Source organism: Saccoglossus kowalevskii, chromosome 5, assembly GCF_978046115.1.
Source record: "Saccoglossus kowalevskii chromosome 5, keSacKowa6.1, whole genome shotgun sequence".
NCBI lineage: Eukaryota > Metazoa > Hemichordata > Enteropneusta > Harrimaniidae > Saccoglossus > Saccoglossus kowalevskii.
Window position 1 is genome coordinate 19,308,367 of NC_140645.1, and position 18,984 is coordinate 19,327,350.

An 18,984-nucleotide genomic window follows, 5' to 3' on the forward strand; every position below is an offset into this window, starting at 1 on the left:
AACAGTGCTATGTTTCACTTGTTTGATGTGGATATGTAACATAACACTAGGAACATAACAGTATTATGTTTCACTTGTTTGATGTGGATATGTAACATAACACTAGGAACATAACAGTATTATGTTTCACTTGTTTGATGTGGATATGTAACATAACACTAAGAACATAACAGTATTATGTTTCACTTGTTTGATGTGGATATGTAACATAACACTAGGAACATAACAGTATTATGTTTCACTTGTTTGATGTGGATATGTAACATAACACTAGGAACATACCAGTATTATGTTTCACTTGTTTGATGTGGATATGTAACATAACACTAGGAACATAACAGTATTATGTTTCACTTGTTTGATGTGGATATGTAACATAACACTAGGAACATAACAGTATTATGTTTCATTTGTGTGATGTGGATGTGTAACATAACACTAGGAACATAACAGTGCTATGTTTCACTTGTGTGACATATGTATGTAACATAACACTAGGAACATACCAGTATTATGTTTCACTTGTTTGATGTGGATATGTAACATAACACTAGGAACATAACAGTGCTATGTTTCACTTGTTTGATGTGGATATGTAACATAACACTAGGAACATAACAGTATTATGTTTCACTTGTTTGATGTGGATATGTAACATAACACTAGGAACATAACAGTATTATGTTTCACTTGTTTGATGTGGATATGTAACATAACACTAAGAACATAACAGTATTATGTTTCACTTGTTTGATGTGGATATGTAACATAACACTAGGAACATAACAGTATTATGTTTCACTTGTTTGATGTGGATATGTAACATAACACTAGGAACATAACAGTATTATGTTTCACTTGTTTGATGTGGATATGTAACATAACACTAGGAACATAACAGTATTATGTTTCACTTGTGTGACAGGTGCATGTGACATAATACACTAGAACCACAACAGTGCTATGTTTCACTTGTTTGATGTGGATATGTAACATAACACTAGGAACATAACAGTATTATGTTTTACTTGTGTGACAGGTGCATGTGACATAATACACTAGAACCATAACAGTGCTATGTTTCACTTGTGTATGACATGCATGTAACATACTAGAAAACATAATAACATAAAGACATAACAGAACATTCAATGGTATGAAATGAGATGAAATGGCTACCTGTTGGACTATATGGAGGTTGGCCATACATACTAGCTTTGCTACTGTTTTCACTTGTACGTCGTGGTATCCTTGGCAGAATTTTACTCTTCTCTTTTTTCCTTTTCCCAGAGCATTGGTGCTGTACTTCTGAAAGACAGGTACCTTTGTGAATATTCTGTTCACAACCTGCAAAAACAAAAACAAATTGTGTTAAAGATGCATTCCCAATTTACATATCAAAGAAAGTTTAGAAAGAACTCCTGTGTGCTGAGAGTATTGGAGACACATTAAAATTAATTCAAAATTTAAGATTTGCTTTTCAAACGAGAAGTTTGGCAACTAATATTTGCTATTTGAGATGAACATGAAAACAATTTGATTCACATTATAACAATTTATACCTACAAAAAAATACATTTGCAAAAACGTGTAACAGCAAGTAAAAAAAAATTTAACAATGCCTAAAAAGTATATTTATGTTCTTTTCAGTAAAAAAATATTAAACATACATATCCTGGCCTCACTTTCCCAGAAATTTATCCCACCTATAATCTCAACTTTTGATGGTATATATATTAGTCAGGGGATGATACAATCAAGATTTTCAGTGTGGGAATAAAATTTAAAACATTTAAAGCTCCTACAAATGTTACTTCATATAGAAATGGCAGCACATGGCAATCAATATATTTGTAGTTTATGGAGGGTAGAAAATAAAAAAAATAAGGGTATGTAACTTTCATAAGCATACATGGCAATATGAAAGGAAGATCCCATTGAAACCACACAAGGCAAACTCAGCATAAACTATGGTTGCCTACCCTTACCTATTTATCCACTCTTGAATAAATACATATATTGTTTTTGTCGGAGAACCTTAAAAGCAGGGGGAGTCGTCACCTGCACATGCTTCAGTTGCCCATAGCGTGTCATTGTTTACAAACAAGCTTCTACCCATGAGCCTTTGCGTTTTTAGCATGTGTTGTTATCATCGCTTGGGACTTAATTCCCGTGCGTGCTCAGGTGACGACCTTCCCGCTTCAACTCAATGTGCCGTTTGAAGAGTGGTAGTCCAGTGCAACACGTTCAGTTTGGGTCCATACAATGTATATGGATGCGAGACACAAAATTTTAATTTTACTACATGTATGTGTATTTATACTCACTCTGGCATTGGTAACCCTGGTTACCGATTCCCCATAACAATCCACCACACACTGAGCAGTGTGCAATAGACTGATAGTGCACAGCAACAAAGTGATGACCTTTCACATAAGTCTGCTGAAATATCAAAAGAAATAAAAGAGTAAAAATATGTACTACTGCGTTTATTTTATGCAAGGTGTGCATGTTTATAGGTTTGTAATCTGTCTGTGTTTATGTTAGTCCCACTCATATGTTTGTTAGTGCTGTGGACATGAACTTGTCCCAAAGGGGAAACTAAACTTAGTTCACCTGGCTTAAGATGTACAGGGGTTTTTCTAGAAAAAAACTGGAAGCAGTGCAATTCAGCAGCGCCACCAAGTGGGGGAGATAAGGTTCTCCCTACCAGGGTTCTATGGCTTCCTTGAGGCCAAAATTACTATCAGACAGGTCACGGTTGAAGACTGTGGCCACATGTGATTCCTAGTCAGTCAGAATTTTATGGTTGCCAGAGGATCTGCTCCCCAGGGTAAGGAGGCGCATGGCCATGGCATGAGGGCGATGCGGCCCTGTTTCCTTGTTTAAAGAATCCCTGGATGTATGCCATTGTCTGATATAAATTCAGTATACAAATGTTCATCCAGTCACTGGGAGGGCACGTTAATTAAGATGCTGATCAGAGCCGACTTTTCGGACTGGTGACTGTAACATACTGTAAATCTGCTCACAGTGGAATAACGCTTTGCCGTGGTCGTGAGTTTGAATCTTGTGTGTTCATTTGCCTGTACTCATTTACCTTCTTATTTTTGGGAAACTTGTATTTTGATTTGTCTTTTGCAGTGAAGCTTGGTAACCTTTCAAGAGGGCTGTTACTGTTCTGCACTTTGACCCCACTCTGTTTCATGAATGTTGTTAAGGATGATGCAATAGCTATGCTCTTGTCGTCCTTTTCCGCTTCAGCTCTGTAGACAAAAAGGAAGAATAAACTTTAAATTTAATAAATACATAAGTTATTAAAGTTATTGTGACCACCTTGAAAGGTATCTATTAAAAATGATGTTGAAAACGTCAGAAGTATCCACAAAAGCAGTACAGTGGGAGTATGTAGAGGAGGTTGCAACATTGCGCTGTCTGAGTTCATACTTTGTGCTATTTCAGGAATCATTTTATTATTATAAAACTTTCTGATCCAACCAATTGCTTGCTGTATGAAGCCCAAACCTGAACCGAATGGTGAAAATTATTTGAAGAATATTGTTTTAAAAAATGTCTGCTATTTCAGAAATACAACATGATCATAACAAGATGTTTTTCAAGATTACTCTTACTACCAATTTATGATTTTCTGTTGCATCATTGACAAGTTATATCAACTTAGAGCAAACAGTGCTTGCAACACAACTAAAGCGGGCTAAGTACAGAATTGAAGGTTGTACGCAGAAAACTAAATTAAAGATAAAGATATATTACTGGCCGTACATGGGATTTCCGGCCAGATGCAGATCATTATTTTGCCCAATGTTAAACAAATTTTACTCTCCATAATAGTAACATACATCATCAATTAACAAAATCTAACGAAACTTTCGCGAGTGTAACAATCTTGAATGAGTATTCTCTGTGTACAGATCAATACAAAGGACAATTGTCTATACATTCATAGAAGCACAAAATCCCATTAACGTTCTTACCTGACCACAGTATGTTTGAAAAGGTATCACAGCTAAATGTGAATTACATAAGACAGGTGGTTTTGTCTACAATAGGAATCTGTAATCATTCCCCATCAAGATTGAGACAAATAGTGATATCAACTTACGCAGAAAGTCGGTCAAGATGAGGCATGAGAGTCTGCTCAACAATCTGAATTTCCGTATTTCTGTCCATCAAATCCGAAAGCTGCTGATCACCGTAAAGCGTACCAAGACCAAGTGCTCGCTTGGAACGAAAATCTTCCAAATGGTACCTGATATCATCAGCAGCTGCAGCTCTTGCTAATACAAAGATACTTCGCATGGCATCAGAGTTATCTATTTTGTTGGCCAGCACAATGCCTGAGGAAAAAACAAAATTGTTTTCTTATATTTTTTTCTGATGATTAAACTTTTAAAAACAGAAACTAGGAATTTTTCAAGAAATATTTCTATAAGCATGAAGGGAATTGTACTAACCTATTGATTCTAACACATCATTGGGCACCAATACTCTCAAAGGCTGTGAAGAAAACATGATTTGTTTAATTGACAGAACAGAGAAAGAAACTGACAGAAAGTTTACGTCTGATTTTGATGAATACGATTGGTGGCTATTGAGAGATAAATGTTGTAGGAAGAGGGTAATGGGATATACTGTAAACTGCTATAAAATTGATGATTTTATTGCATTTGATTTGATGATTTTATGGCATTTGATTGGATGATTTTATGGCACTTGATTTAATGATTTTATGGCATTTGATTTGATGATTTTATGACATTTGATTTTATGATTTTATGGCATTTGATTTTATGGCATTTGATTTGATGATTTTATGGCATTTGATTGAATGATTTTATGGCACTTGATTTAATGATTTTATGGCATTTGATTTGATGATTTTATGACATTTGATTTGATGATTTTATGGCATTTGATTGGATGATTTTATGGCATTTGATTTGAAGATTTTATGGCATTTGATTTGAAGATTTCATGGCATTTGATTTGATGATGTTCAAGTTGTTAACCCACTGTCCCCAGGACAATTTTCACTGCTACTAAATTTCAGGATTTTCAATGTCTCACTAAAATGCCAGAACTTTGTCTCTCGCAAAATAAGAGCAGTTTTACAGTAGGCAGATGTTGATATGTGCACAAAAAAAGGCAATGTGCACACTGTATAATGTAGGTGGGGGAGGGGGTACAGATAGACGATGGTAAGGGGAGAAGGGTGCAGATAGATGTTGTAGATACAAGTGGGTTTCATGCCTTGTATTTTTTTATTGATAATTAATACCCTCTCCAAAAAAAGCATGTTTTTACAAACTTAATGTATTTTTTTTAACATGCCGCAAAATCAATTTTACTTACAGCTTGATCAGCCAGGAAAGTTGAATAGATCTCGTAAGCCCATTTCCTCATTTCTTTAGGGCTACCATTGCTGTAGCCATCCGTTACAATATAGAAAAACTAAGAAAATAATGAAGAGAGTACCTGTTTATTAAACTGAATACGTCTTATATCTGACTGGATATTAAAGCGAGAGGGTCGTCACCTGTGCATGTGCGGGAATTGAGTCCCAAGCGGCGATAACTACACACGCTTAAGCACACAAAGGCTCATGGGTAGATGCTTGTTTGTAAACAATTACACGCTATGGCCATCTGACATCTGACGACTCCCTCGCTTTAACATCTGCAATCACAAATTGATTTTGCACTGGGATGTTCAGATGCAAAATAAATAATCAGTATACCCAAGAATAAGTTTACTAATAAATATTCACAATAAACAACAAACTATTCCACCATACATTCTTTCCCACCCAGTCCTTGAATAATATCCTGAGATATTTGGATGAGCGCCACCTAGTGGCCACATTATGAATACTTTTGTTTTTACTTACCATGCTTGAAGGATCACTGTTGGATATAAGATAATGCAAAAGCACAGCAATATGTGCAGGCTTCTTCTCCAACTTATCTAGACTTATGAAAGGACCGTGGTCTATAACCTGTAACAAAAAGTAAATCATAGATCAAGTTTTGCACCTGCACTAGCAGGAGAGAGAGATTTTTTCGATACTTTTATAGTTTAGAAATGTATTTTTTTTCAATCTGCCATCTAGCAGTTCAGCATTTTTTTTTTTTTCAAAGTCATATCTGTCTATTTTAATGAAGGAATTCTCCAAGAAAACACCATGCTAAGTGTGCAATAAAAATTGAAATCACGCAACAAAAACGTTGAGATGCGTCCACAGAACCAGTTAGCTATAATTGCGAGTGATGTTAATACAACAAGTGCAAAATTGAACAATTTGCACAGGTTGATAGCTTAAAGGACGATGGTCGCCATTCCACGTCATGTTCGATATGGGACTCATAGCAACAAACAACGCATGTAAAATAAATGGTTTGTTTACATGAAATTCGAACACGCAATGCATGACGACCTCCACCCTTTAAAATCTAGAAGCTAGTATCTAAAAACCAACAACTAGATACGTGCGATTTCAGTTCTGAGGGCAGCAAATTCGTACCCATTTTACATGCAAGAAAATCAAAATCTGGGGTAAATGATCAATACCAGGTTATTCTCTTGCTTAAGCAAAGACCATTATTTCTGCTGAAGGATAAATAATCATAGCCAGAGTCCTTTCAGCTCTGAGTGACTTAAATACTGATTTGTTTTTTCAGCACCAATGAATAATCTTGGCAAATTTTGTTACACAATTCTAGCATAGACATCCTTCCAGAAAGAATAACGGCCCACCTGCATATCATTTTAATTAGCAAAACATTGAAACACTGTAACAATTTCTGATCATTTCACTACCTACATACATACAAAGTACGCAATAACGGTTAAACAGTCCAGAGGTTTCAGTAAAGCGGTTATCAACAAATGCTGCAATACAAACTGCTGAACATGCGCACTTAACCCTTTCGCAGCCACCCAATTTTCTAATCTTCCACCAAAAAAGTAGTTGGTTTTTGGGGTTTTTTTTACATGAAAAATTTAAAGTTGTTTTGATAACAGATTTTCTGTAACGGTTCAAAATTTTAACAAAAGTAAATAAATGTACTGCGAAAGAGTTAAGGGAACACCGATTTTTTAATTTAGTTTCTTGAGGCCGCACCAACATAACTTACAGCGTTCTCACCAGGGATTACCAAAGTAGGGACAAGAAGGTCCCCACAAGTTTTAAGAAAGGGGCACTGTAAAATAAAAGTGAAACAAAAATTGTTTTTTGTTGTTGTTGTTGTTGTTGAGCGAGTATGTCAAGTGAAACTAAGTAACTGTTCATCAATGGCGGCTTGTCAACGTTGAAACCTGATACAAAATTGACATTAATCTGGAAATCTTTTGTTTGTAAATATATAAAACATTAATAAAACAGTTGTCAAATATTAATACATCAACGACAAATAGTCACACATGATTGGCTGCAACATATACAATATATTATTATATAATAATTTAGGCGTTTTTTTCAAAGACTTTAATTATTTCTGATGCATAAATTAGAGTCCATTTAAGGTTTTTCGTATTCATTGACACCTATTCGAGAATATTCATTGTGACTAACATGAATAGGTAAGCTCTTATCCGACAAACAGCTGTTATCACTATAGAGCACTAAATGTTTTTTCACTGCTTAATTAATCTTTCAAAAATTACTAATTTCCTCAAGTGTAAAAAAATCATGCCGTTTTATTGTGAAAATTAACGCCAAAAGATCCTACTACAATTGTTAGTTAATTCTGTGTTGTGTTTGCCATTCAATGAGGTCGCTGAACGCCATTAACATATTCAAATAAGTTTTGAACATGGTGGCAGCACCCAGCATTCAGGTTAAATATTGGTCAAATAACACTTTCTGGCCAACTAAAATGACGGATATCATATTTCATTCCAAGTGTTTGCATGTGACAGAAAACATTCGCTTTCGATGATGAATAAATTACGATGAAACTAAGTTGAATTTTACTTGCATTTCATAACAAACAGTTGAATTGATTTTTTGTACATTATTATAATTACAACTGAGTAATAATCAACATTTGCAATACCTTGAAAACAAGTAAGTTTTATATTCCCTTGTGAAACAGTGAAACCGGATTACATTATTTTTGATCATTTACTGCTAAGAAATGCATTCTTGTTTTTGTTTTTTTGAAACTTTTTTAATTTAGACCCAAGTTAAGGACATTCACTCTACCCTGAATACTGAATTACAGATTTTATTGTAGTATTACATGTGTCAAAACAAAAAGGGAGCCCTCTATAGTGTGAAGGACGCCCTCTAGAGATATCAACTTACTTGCTCATTATCAGATTCAAACTCATCATCCTCCATGGATACTATCTGTTGATTGGTTGACGGCGGTGGTATTGTCGTCACCGCCGTATCCATGTAGGAATCAACATTATTCACATCGGCCCTTTGTAAAACAACCTCTGTTGATTGCGGGGATGTTGGAGACTGGATTTCCTCAGATGGGGATAGCTGGGGAGAAAAAAAACACAATATAACATCAGCAATAAATATATATATATATATATATATATTAAACACAAGGGCTGTACAGCAGTTATCGCGACCGTGACAGTATCGTTATTTATATAATGAAATGAACTTGTATTAATAAGCGCCTATTTTAGGACACAAATCAAACAAAACGTGAAGTGTGCCTGGAGCCGGTACGTCTCCACAGACATATACATAATGCTCTGAATATCAAAAGAACTCCAAAGCAATACAAACTATAGCCTGTGAATGTAGAGAAAAATATGTAATCATTGCTTGTAATTATATCTCCTGATGACTCACTCTCCAGGGTTCACTTTAGCAGTTTTTATACTACACTTAAACAAACATACAACATATTGTTAAAGAGAATACAATGTAAGACCATGTATGCAGCAAACAACATATCTAGTTGTCTTCTCCCCAGAGAAGTCAAACCATCATTGCAAAGTCCAGCCGGAGAATGGAGTGATGTTATTTTATTTTATTTTAAAAATAAAATCTATGTTAAAGCAACAATTTGTGACAACCATAAGTACCAGTCTAAAACTAAATCTGATTTTTTCACGAAGTAGTTCCCTTGAGAAAACTGGCTTTTCTAAAATGAGTTAATAACTTTAAAGAAATTTAAAGACTTTTCAAAGATTTTTTGATTTTTCCTGTAATTTAAAGACAACTCAAAGACTTTCAAAGGATTTTCCCAAAGCTATGGACCATGTTTCAGCCTAAGTAACCAAACACAATTTTGAGATATGATGTGACAATATTTTTTTACAATAAAAACTTATAGTAAATGGCTCAAGAATTGTCATACATTTTGACCCGCAGTTTGTTTGAAAAGTAGTTCCATGACCATATATTTCTAATCTTGATTTTGTAAGCAGCATAAAAAAGATATATTTTAAAATCAACACATTAATCATTTTCAGTTTTGCTGAAAACAATTAAACTTTGGAATTCAGAAAAACAAGATTTCCAAACAGACAGACAAACAGATTTAGACATAACATAAGCCCAATGCTTTAAGATCAACATACAGGAACTAAAAACAACTCAGACATGTTGATGATCTGGTTCCCTCCATGTAAACAACATTTCTGCCCCGAATACGATCCTCTTCATACAAGATTTACTTAGCAAAGTGATTGCATATTTCTCGTAAATGTGTATTGTGTCTGCGGTATTTGGCCCAGTTCGGGTTTTTGATTGTGTGTTTAACAGGAAACAAGAACCCTCTCCCCAGTTACACAGATAACAATGTTGGGATAACTCAGAAGACAATAAAACACCAAATAACAACATTCCTGGCAATTGAGATGGTGTTTAGACATTTCACGGATGATTTCTAAGGTGAAGTACATTCCAACTGTAGGATAGCTGTGAAGGAGGTGACTACAAAGATTAACAGTGCATTCTCATTTGGTAGTATCTGTGGAACACCTCCCGTCGTGGATTATGTTAACCACATATACTGTATTCTGAACCCCCAATATTAGAGAGGCATCCCCCCACCTAAATCGAAAAAAGGGTCCCATGCCGAATATATATCGCAAGCTCCAGTACATTTTCTTGAAAATGGTAACACAATCCCTGCTGTCCACTGTTCTTTATGATTACTATGAAAAACGAAAAATCCAGATATATTTGAGCACTGGAGCTAGCCTACACTTGACAGAACCAAGGAAATGATGTCTAATAACTGACCATAATATTCATTATTATACATCTGTCGCCGTAACGCCATAAGTTACAGCGTGCCGTAATTTTGCGGTATTTTATGGGGTATCTTCATCCTACCATATTAGGAAATGCGAATTCCAAATATGGAATGATTACGCGCGTAAGCTTCATCTAATAATAAAAACAAAGATGGCTGCCGCCGGGGTTTGAGCGGATCCCACACAAAGAACTTTGCTGATTCTGTTCTAAACTTTTGGGGTTTTGGCATTCCAATGATGACTCATTGGGAGGAAAAGATGTATAATAATAAGGTTATTACGAGGATACCGCAAAGTATACACTCATACGCTGTGCGTCGGTCTATACTCCCGCCGTACTGTACAAAATGCAAAGTCCGTGTGATGCTTACAGCAATCAGTGAGAGGTTTTCTACACAGATCATACAAAGTAGGAAATATCTAATGAACAGTTTGTGTTATGCTCTGATATAACTTATCAGTTGATAAAAGTAAAAAACTTCATTGCTAACCCACTAAATAACACTTATGTAATTTTAAAAAACAAGCAGCCTCTTGGCTGAGATGGTCTTAGTGTTAGCCATGCACATTTATGATGATTTATGATGATGATGATGATTTATTTCACCAATAATAATAACAATTCTAGTAATCTTATAATAACAATAATAATAATAATTTCTTGGTGTGGACCACAGAGGTAGTTCATCCGAACTAATCTAGTCTGTGGCCCAATCCTAACCAATATACATTTCTATGCAGGCTATATATATATATATATATGTATATATACGTGCACACACACACATATATACACATACAAACAAAAAACAAAATCTCCAGAAATAAATAAGTAAAATAATAATAATAAAAACAAAATGAGAGAAAAAAATAAAGAAAAAAAAATGAAGCTGTTTATGCGCTACTCTGCACATCATATTATTAGTGGAACAATCGTGGGCAAGTACAAATAAAGTTTAGCTGCAAATAATATTTGTATCATACATATGATAAAGCTAGTATTTAAATATTAAAGTACGGTGTTCAGTATATGTTGTTTTAGGGAACTTTTGAAAGTTATTCTATTAGTAATTTGTTTGATTGGCTCAGGTAGAGAATTCCAATGTTTTACGGTTGTATATTTTAAAGTATGTTGGGAAAGTGAAGAATTAAAGATATCATTAGAAAATGAACAAATCTGTACGAGGTCTATCTGTACCTACATGTATAGTATCAAAGCAATTGAACTTCCTGTTTTCAACAAGACAAAAATGTAACTTTTTAACAAAAATGAAAATATTCAAAATTAGAGAATTGAAGATTTTTACAAAATGAACAAATCTGAGGAAGGTCCACCTGTCGTATATCAAAGCAATCGAACTTGCAGTTTTCAACAAGACAAAAATGTAACTTTTTACCAAAAATTACAAAAATATTCATCAAATTGGAAAATTGAAGATATCATCACGAAATGAACAAATCTGAGAAAGGTCTACCCAAGGAACATATACACAAAGTAACAAAGCATTCAGGCTTGTAGTTTTCAAGAAGAAGTCGAACGAGTAAAACATTGACACGGACGACGACAGACAATCACTCATATGATGAGCTCCGCTCGACAAAGTCGGCATTGGAGCTAAAAAGTTGACACGGACGATGAGCTAAAAAATGTAAAGGTTTTGTAATACTGCATCTTTAGTATGTTTTTATTTTCTATGTTCTTAAAGCAAGTGTATGCTGCATAATGTTGGATGAACTACTGTAAAAGGATTAATTATTCACTGGGTTTTAATTTTGCTTATTTCGTTGACTGAAAAATGTGCTAAAACCCAGTGAATATGTAAAATTGAGCATAGAACACATTATCTAAATGATAAAACCGTGAATTTAAAACCCACTGAATATGCCAGAAATGCTAAATCAGTGAAATTTAAACCCAGTAATTTTACAGTAAATGGTTTGAATCTATATGTAGGTTACCGAGACCTATACATGCTATCCTTAGGCTTTCATGCAAATCACATTGGACAGTACTTACGTGTATTATTTAGAGATTAAAAACAAGTGATTATAGGACAACATTTTAAATAAAAATGCTGTTGTTGTCTAAGATTTAACATGGTATTGCTATTGTCAAGTTAGCCCCTTAATAGAAAAAAATAGTAAAACTGTGAAAGAACTGAAACAGACGTTTTGGCGAGGAAGTGAAAGCTACTGTACGAGGCGTGGACCAACACGAACGGTGGCATGCAACCAGAGTGCTAAGCATAGAAACAATCAATAATAAAGTAACATGTAACAATAGAAATGTTAACCCTGTCTTAATTAGCATAAATTAAATATGCTAATTATATGGATTAACAAACAAAAACAACACTGTGACTGTGCGTAACCATCATGGTTACATTAAAATACCACAAAATCAGTGTAACATTTGTAAAGGGTATGCAAGCATCAACAAGAAGAATGCAACACAGTCCAACTCGCTATGCCCAATAGAAATATACATACCTGTACTTATCTAGCATAAATTAACTACTGTACACCACCTTTGCGATAAACATAATTTTCACAAATTTCATGAATCAGTAAAATTTTGTAGCCGTGAAAAGTGTTCAGAGATGTTTGCAAAATTCATGAAATTCTAAAATCATGAAAATTTCTAGGAGCAAAAATTAAATTGTTTACAGTACGTTAATTACTGTAAAATAACATAAGTTGAATAAGAGTTAATTAATTGATGCAAAATTTTAAAAAGCATCTTAACACCACAACAATGTGCCCACATCAAGGACGTTTTCTGTCAAAGGTCAAAAGTCATCAACATATAGCCAAACAATCAGAGGAGTCATGGTCTAAAAAGTATGACACTGCACAGTGTTTGCATACCAGTATTTGGTGAAATGCCACTTGGCAGATTAGTGAAGTTGTCATGAAAACACACACAGGAATACTGCAAAGTATATGCATAAAGGTAGTACGGTGATCATAGTGATAGATGCAATCACGTACTGCTTGAGTGTATACTGCTACTCGGCAGATTAGTGAAGTTGTCACAAACACACACAGGAATACTGCAAAGTATATGCATGAAGTATATGCATAGACGCGACCCCGTACTGCCTGAGTGTATACTTTTAAGTATTCTTGTGCTAACCTTATAATACATCTTTTTCCCCTCTGAAGTTAATAATTTAATGAGACAACAGCACAGAATGCAACAAAAAGCATTTTGAGCCTTCTGAACATTTGCATTCAGTGACAGATTTCTATTATACCACCATCTGATTCTGATCATGTAAAGAAAAAGTGTTCAAATGTGATGTCAATTATTCTTAACATCTCAACCCTAAATAAATTTGTCTGGCAAGAAAGCTCCAGAATGCTTGAGAGATATTTGAGGAAACCTGGAAGCGTGAATACAAGACTATGATAACACAATGTTTAAGAGCAATACCAGGATGTGTGACCTTTAGGGGTCAAGCATGCATGTTAAGGGCCTGAATTTATCATCAGTAGGATTCGTAGGTCAAGTGGCATTGCTTGTCTGTTACACACAGTAAGAGGTTGGTGTTTGCGTATAGCACTCATATCAAACCAGACTACTGTACATGTACATACAATAGCTATGTTTACTTACTATGAAATACTTGATTTTCAGTTTGCCAATGATTGGGGAAAGTGAGGATAATTTACGTGAACAACGAAGATGAGTTCCGCACGCACCTCACCAACATTTGTCTAATAACTTTTGCACTGAAATTAAAGTGTGTTTAACATCCTTGAGGTCAAAAACAGGCCACACACCAAGATACAATGGTTCTATTGACTCAGGTGGATCTTGAAATTTCAATGTCAAAAATACAGCATTGATACTGCATAACACAGATACCGCATCGCAAAACTAATGTCACACCATAACACACAGCATCATAATAAGGATACAGCATCATAATAAGGATACAGCATCATAATAAGGATACAGCATCATAACACAAATATCGCATCATAAAACTGATACCGCATCACAACAGATACCGCATCATAAAACCAATACCGCATCATAGCACTGATATCACATCATAAAACCGATACAGCATAACACAGATACCGCATCATAAAACCGATACAGCATAACACAGATACCGCATCATAAAACCGATACAGCATAACACAGATATCGCATCATAACACTGATACCACATCATCAAAAAAAGGGTTTCATAACAAACCTGCAATTGTATCTACATAATCTTCGTACAAAAAAAAAATAGTATTTTGAATTTTTATAAACGGACTGAAAAAAGGAAGTGAAAACCGCAAAAGAATATACAATTCAGATCTATTGTTAAAGAGGGTAAGCTGCCAAAACACATTGTCCAGGCTTCCAAAGGTCATTGCACTGATATGAAGACTGTGGACATTTCATTGCAAATTAATTAATTGTAAAATAGACAGCAAATTATGAAGGAAATCAACCAGGTTCCTGTTCAATGAGAATTGTTCCGGTTGCTGCAAGGCTGCAAAGCATGCAAAGTTTGCAAGTAAAAATAGCATACACTGCATTTCCTTATATGACTATTTAAACTCACTTGAATTAAATCTAATAATAGAATTTACTGATTTTCTAAAAAAAAGTGAATTTAAAACTTAGTAAATAACCCTGCAACATCAAATTCGCTAAAATTAGTTATTCCTCCTTTTATATTACACCTAGCACAAGACAGGTTAACAATTATTAGAATTAATGACAAATATTTATGAAAATGTTTTTCCTTAATGATACAATTTATTTTAATTTAATCCTGAGTGATGGTGCAGAAGGTGGCATGGTCACTTTGCATCAGAGATGTTTTAATTGGGTTCGATTCCCAGAGCTATATATATGTACTATATACTCAGCCTTATAAATCTGGGTACAGTCTACCCTGCCTTCCAAACCATGGTGTCAGGTTTGGAAGACTGGCTTGCACACATATACTTGCAATTAATTAGCATCATATAACAAAAAAAAACGTCAGAAAAGATAGCAGTGCATGTTTTGTAATGTCCCCCGGACAAAAAGATATTTAAGAAAACAAATTTGATAAATTTCATGATTGGAAAAATCTTGTAGATTGATGAAATTCTGATAATTCACTTCAATCCTGCCAGGATGACAAAGCGACTTTAAGGACATCAAGTCCTTGCAAGCACTGGGACATTTACAAACTATGAACAATGCCAGTTCAGAGCCAAGATCAACGTACAGAGATCCATATGGATTGTATTTCCAATAAACAAGAATCAGAGTTACACATAACAGTATAGCAAAAATAATTCAGATATTTCATAATATTCACATGAGGGGGTGTGTGTGAGAGGGGTGGGGTGGGGTGGGGTGAGGTGGTGATGTCGGGGAGTGTTGAAGTGATGACCCGCCGACAGGTCAACTTACACAAACACTGAATAGTCTTACCTGTTCTACCCATGGGTCAAACTCACAGCTACATTGGCACGGAGAATTCATGAAGAAATGGGCGAAAATGCCATCCAGTTACTGCGGTTATAACTTTCCAGAATTTGTTTTTTTGGAGGCGACTCAAACGTGGAGGTATGACGAAGACTTCTAAAATTAGTCGGCAAAAATGAATGACATCACATAGCCACTAACACGGTATGTTAGTTCTTAGCTAAGGGGGAACTCCAAAATATGGCTTGACTGCAGGACGGGGAAGTTGAAACCAGTTTAAATTGTTCCTACACATAAACAAAACAGATACCAAGCGAGGTCTGTACAGTTATCGTCAATCAATACAAATTAATTAAAGCATCACAGTGACAAAAAGTGATAATTTTAAAACTGAACTAGGAGTATGTGAGAAGGACCCTGGAGCAAAACAGTGCTGTGTTTATAATACAGCAGACCAGTTGGAAACACAGGCTACAGAGAAAGGTATATAGACTTAGTGTTGGATTACACTTCAATATATCCATTACATTATACAGCTCACCTGGCATATTATGGGATAGGTGGCATAAAGGTCACAATTTAAATAATCATATCTATGCAGGGAATTATTTATATATACGAAGCATTTTAATTATGAGCAATTTTGCAAAGTTTGATTGACAACAATATGCTGAAAAAAGTTTGAGTGGCCATGTTCATATTTTTTAATTCAAATCCTAATTACTGATAGTCTACGCATAATTTATACATAATGCTATGTAGAAAACTTAAATTTTTTGTTGCCATGGAAACATGAGCAAGTATATCTCAATCAGTGATAGCAATCTGGTCTTTAGAATGGTCGTGGTTGAGGGGATGCACCTCAGAGTGGAATGTGAACTGAAAGCTGTGCATGAATGGTGTGATAGCAATCTGGACTTTGAAGTGGCCGTGATAGAGGGGGTTTACTCTAATTACGCATATATAAGGAGATGCAGTAAGGGAACGGGAAGCTGTGAATATCAGCGGTATGGCTCATCAGCAATCTAACATGTATACATTACTTTTTCTCAGTTTTAGGTACAGATACCGAGAGTGACGAGTAGTTGGACAACACTCGAAAGGTCACTCCCCTTGGCTGGACGCATCCCTAAAAAAGTCAACAAATGCAAAGAACTTATCCTAACACTCAAGTGGGCACTTGAACTTCAGAAATCACATGTTGTTATGTTTGCACATGCTTATCCATTGTCAAGTTCAAGGACATGGTATGTTAAACTGGTTATAATCAAACTATGTTGTCTTGATGTATCATCATCTCAGGCTGGTCCTCTCCTAGTTTCCACACAATGTGAAGATGGACATCAAGTGTACGATCTCCTTCCTTAGAGGTCGAGCATTTGATATAATGGGAGGTGGCCAGAAAATTTGTTAAAAAAAATAAAATGAAATGTGCAAGCTAGAAACGAGGGGAAAATTGCATACAAGGTGTTGCAGGGCAAAAACGTTGGCACAATCACGAAAAATAAAAATGTACAGACAAAACAAAGGAACTAGCATAATACCTCAGGCTTAGAAGGCAGGGCAGACTGCTGAGTAAAAAGTCAGCTCTGGGAATCTAAACCAGAACCTTGCTGATGAAAGATGAATACTGTTAAAATACTTTATTTTAGCTTGAATTGATTTTCACTGAGTTGAATGTGAAATATAGAAAAAAAAAGTATATTCACTGGATTTTATTTTGACTAAATCATCCCTTCAGCGAAAATAGCAAAAAAAAATTCCAAGCCAAAAAAAAAGTATTTTACAGTATGCTAACCACTGAACCATTACTTAGGTTAAATTATAGGTAACATATTGGCTTCCCCTATGTTAGTTACCATGGCAACATAATTTGATTAACATTTAGATTACCGCTAAAAGTAGAACACATCTGACTGAGCACGTTTGATTTCCCATAAATATAAATATCGATGAAAAGTGGCAACACACATGAAGAGTAAGCATTTAAGTGCAGAACTAACAAACTGCAGTAAACGATGCATGTTTGCGAAACTTAGGACACGCTTAAGGGTATATTGTAGTGCATGCGGTTAGGCAAACCCTATAATAGCGTAAAGTCTGTATTTACGCATCATTATGTACTAGCCTCTAACTGTAAATATCTTGCTTTTTTTGCCTTGCTTGTGCCGAGGGGCGTATAAGGGTAAGTTTACGGCGGATTCATAACACAGCTAAAATATTTACTTTAGAGAGAACAATGCATACAAATGCTGAATAATAGTAAAGAGTTCAAAAAGTGCGTAATACTGTAAAAGGATTAATTATTCACTGGGTTTTAATTTAGCTTATTTCGCTGACTGGAAAAATGCGCTAAATTAAAACCCAGTGAATATGTAAAATTTAGCACAGAACACATTATCTAAATGATGAAACCGTGAATTTAAAACCCACTGAATATGCCTGAAATGGTAAATCAGTGAAATTTAAACCCAGTGAAAATTAGTCATTTTACAGTACTCAATTAAGGCCACTATAAATACTGATACATACCAGTTACACAATATGCCCCGCACCTCACCATGAGGGCGCTAATGTCTTCCACAAGATATGTACCCTGGTTACATATTCAATAAATCCCTATTTGCTCTAGATTATTAATTAATTAAATAATTAAATCTTTGAGTGCCACTGTCAACATTTTTGGCACCACCTACAAAACAATTTTCTACCCAGTTGAAAAACAAAAGTTTCGATAAAAAAACTAAAAGTAATACCAACAAGCAGCCTATCGGCTGAGATAGCTCCGCTGTTAGCAGTGCACATTACAATTAAAGAACTGAAGACATCATTAGAAAATGAACAATATGTATAGTATCAAAGCAATCGGACTTACAGTTTTTAACAAGAAGTCGAAAATATCACTTTTTACCAAATATGACAAAAATATTCACCAAAATTAGAGAATTGAAGATATCATCACAAAATGAACAAATCTGAGAGAGGTCCACATGTAGTACCTATATATGTAATATCAAAGCAATCAGACTATTGGTTTTTTACAAGAAGTCGAAAATATCACTTTTTACCAAAAATGACAAAAATATTCACCAAAATTATAGAATCGAAGATATCATCACGAAACGAACAAATCTGAGAAAGGTCTACATGTAGTATCTAAATATGTAATATCAAAGCAATTGAACTATTGGTTTTTAACAAGAAGTCGAAAATATCACTTTTTACCAAAAATTACAAAAATATTCACCAAAATTAGAGAATTGAAGATATCAACATGAAATGAACAAACCTAAGAGAGGTCT

At 34.8% G+C, this 18,984-nt stretch overlaps 1 protein-coding gene across 7 annotated transcripts in view; it reads right to left on the reverse strand.

Moving 5' to 3' along the window:
- The window catches only part of LOC100374488 (rho guanine nucleotide exchange factor 11-like), a 212,501-nt gene that overhangs the window by 33,819 nt on the left and 159,698 nt on the right, over positions 1 to 18,984 (reverse strand). For 6 of the 7 annotated variants that reach the window (XM_085499204.1, XM_085499207.1, XM_085499202.1 and 3 more), the window contains 8 exons: positions 8,327 to 8,512; positions 5,909 to 6,016; positions 5,374 to 5,472; positions 4,476 to 4,518; positions 4,124 to 4,358; positions 3,101 to 3,266; positions 2,328 to 2,442; positions 1,180 to 1,347 (listed from right to left, as the gene is read on the reverse strand). In XM_085499204.1, coding sequence (XP_085355330.1) covers positions 1,180 to 1,347; positions 2,328 to 2,442; positions 3,101 to 3,266; positions 4,124 to 4,358; positions 4,476 to 4,518; positions 5,374 to 5,472; positions 5,909 to 6,016; positions 8,327 to 8,512 — 1,120 coding nt within the window. The remainder of the gene's footprint in view (positions 1 to 1,179; positions 1,348 to 2,327; positions 2,443 to 3,100; positions 3,267 to 4,123; positions 4,359 to 4,475; positions 4,519 to 5,373; positions 5,473 to 5,908; positions 6,017 to 8,326; positions 8,513 to 18,984) is intronic. The other variant, XM_085499205.1, reaches the window with a different exon arrangement.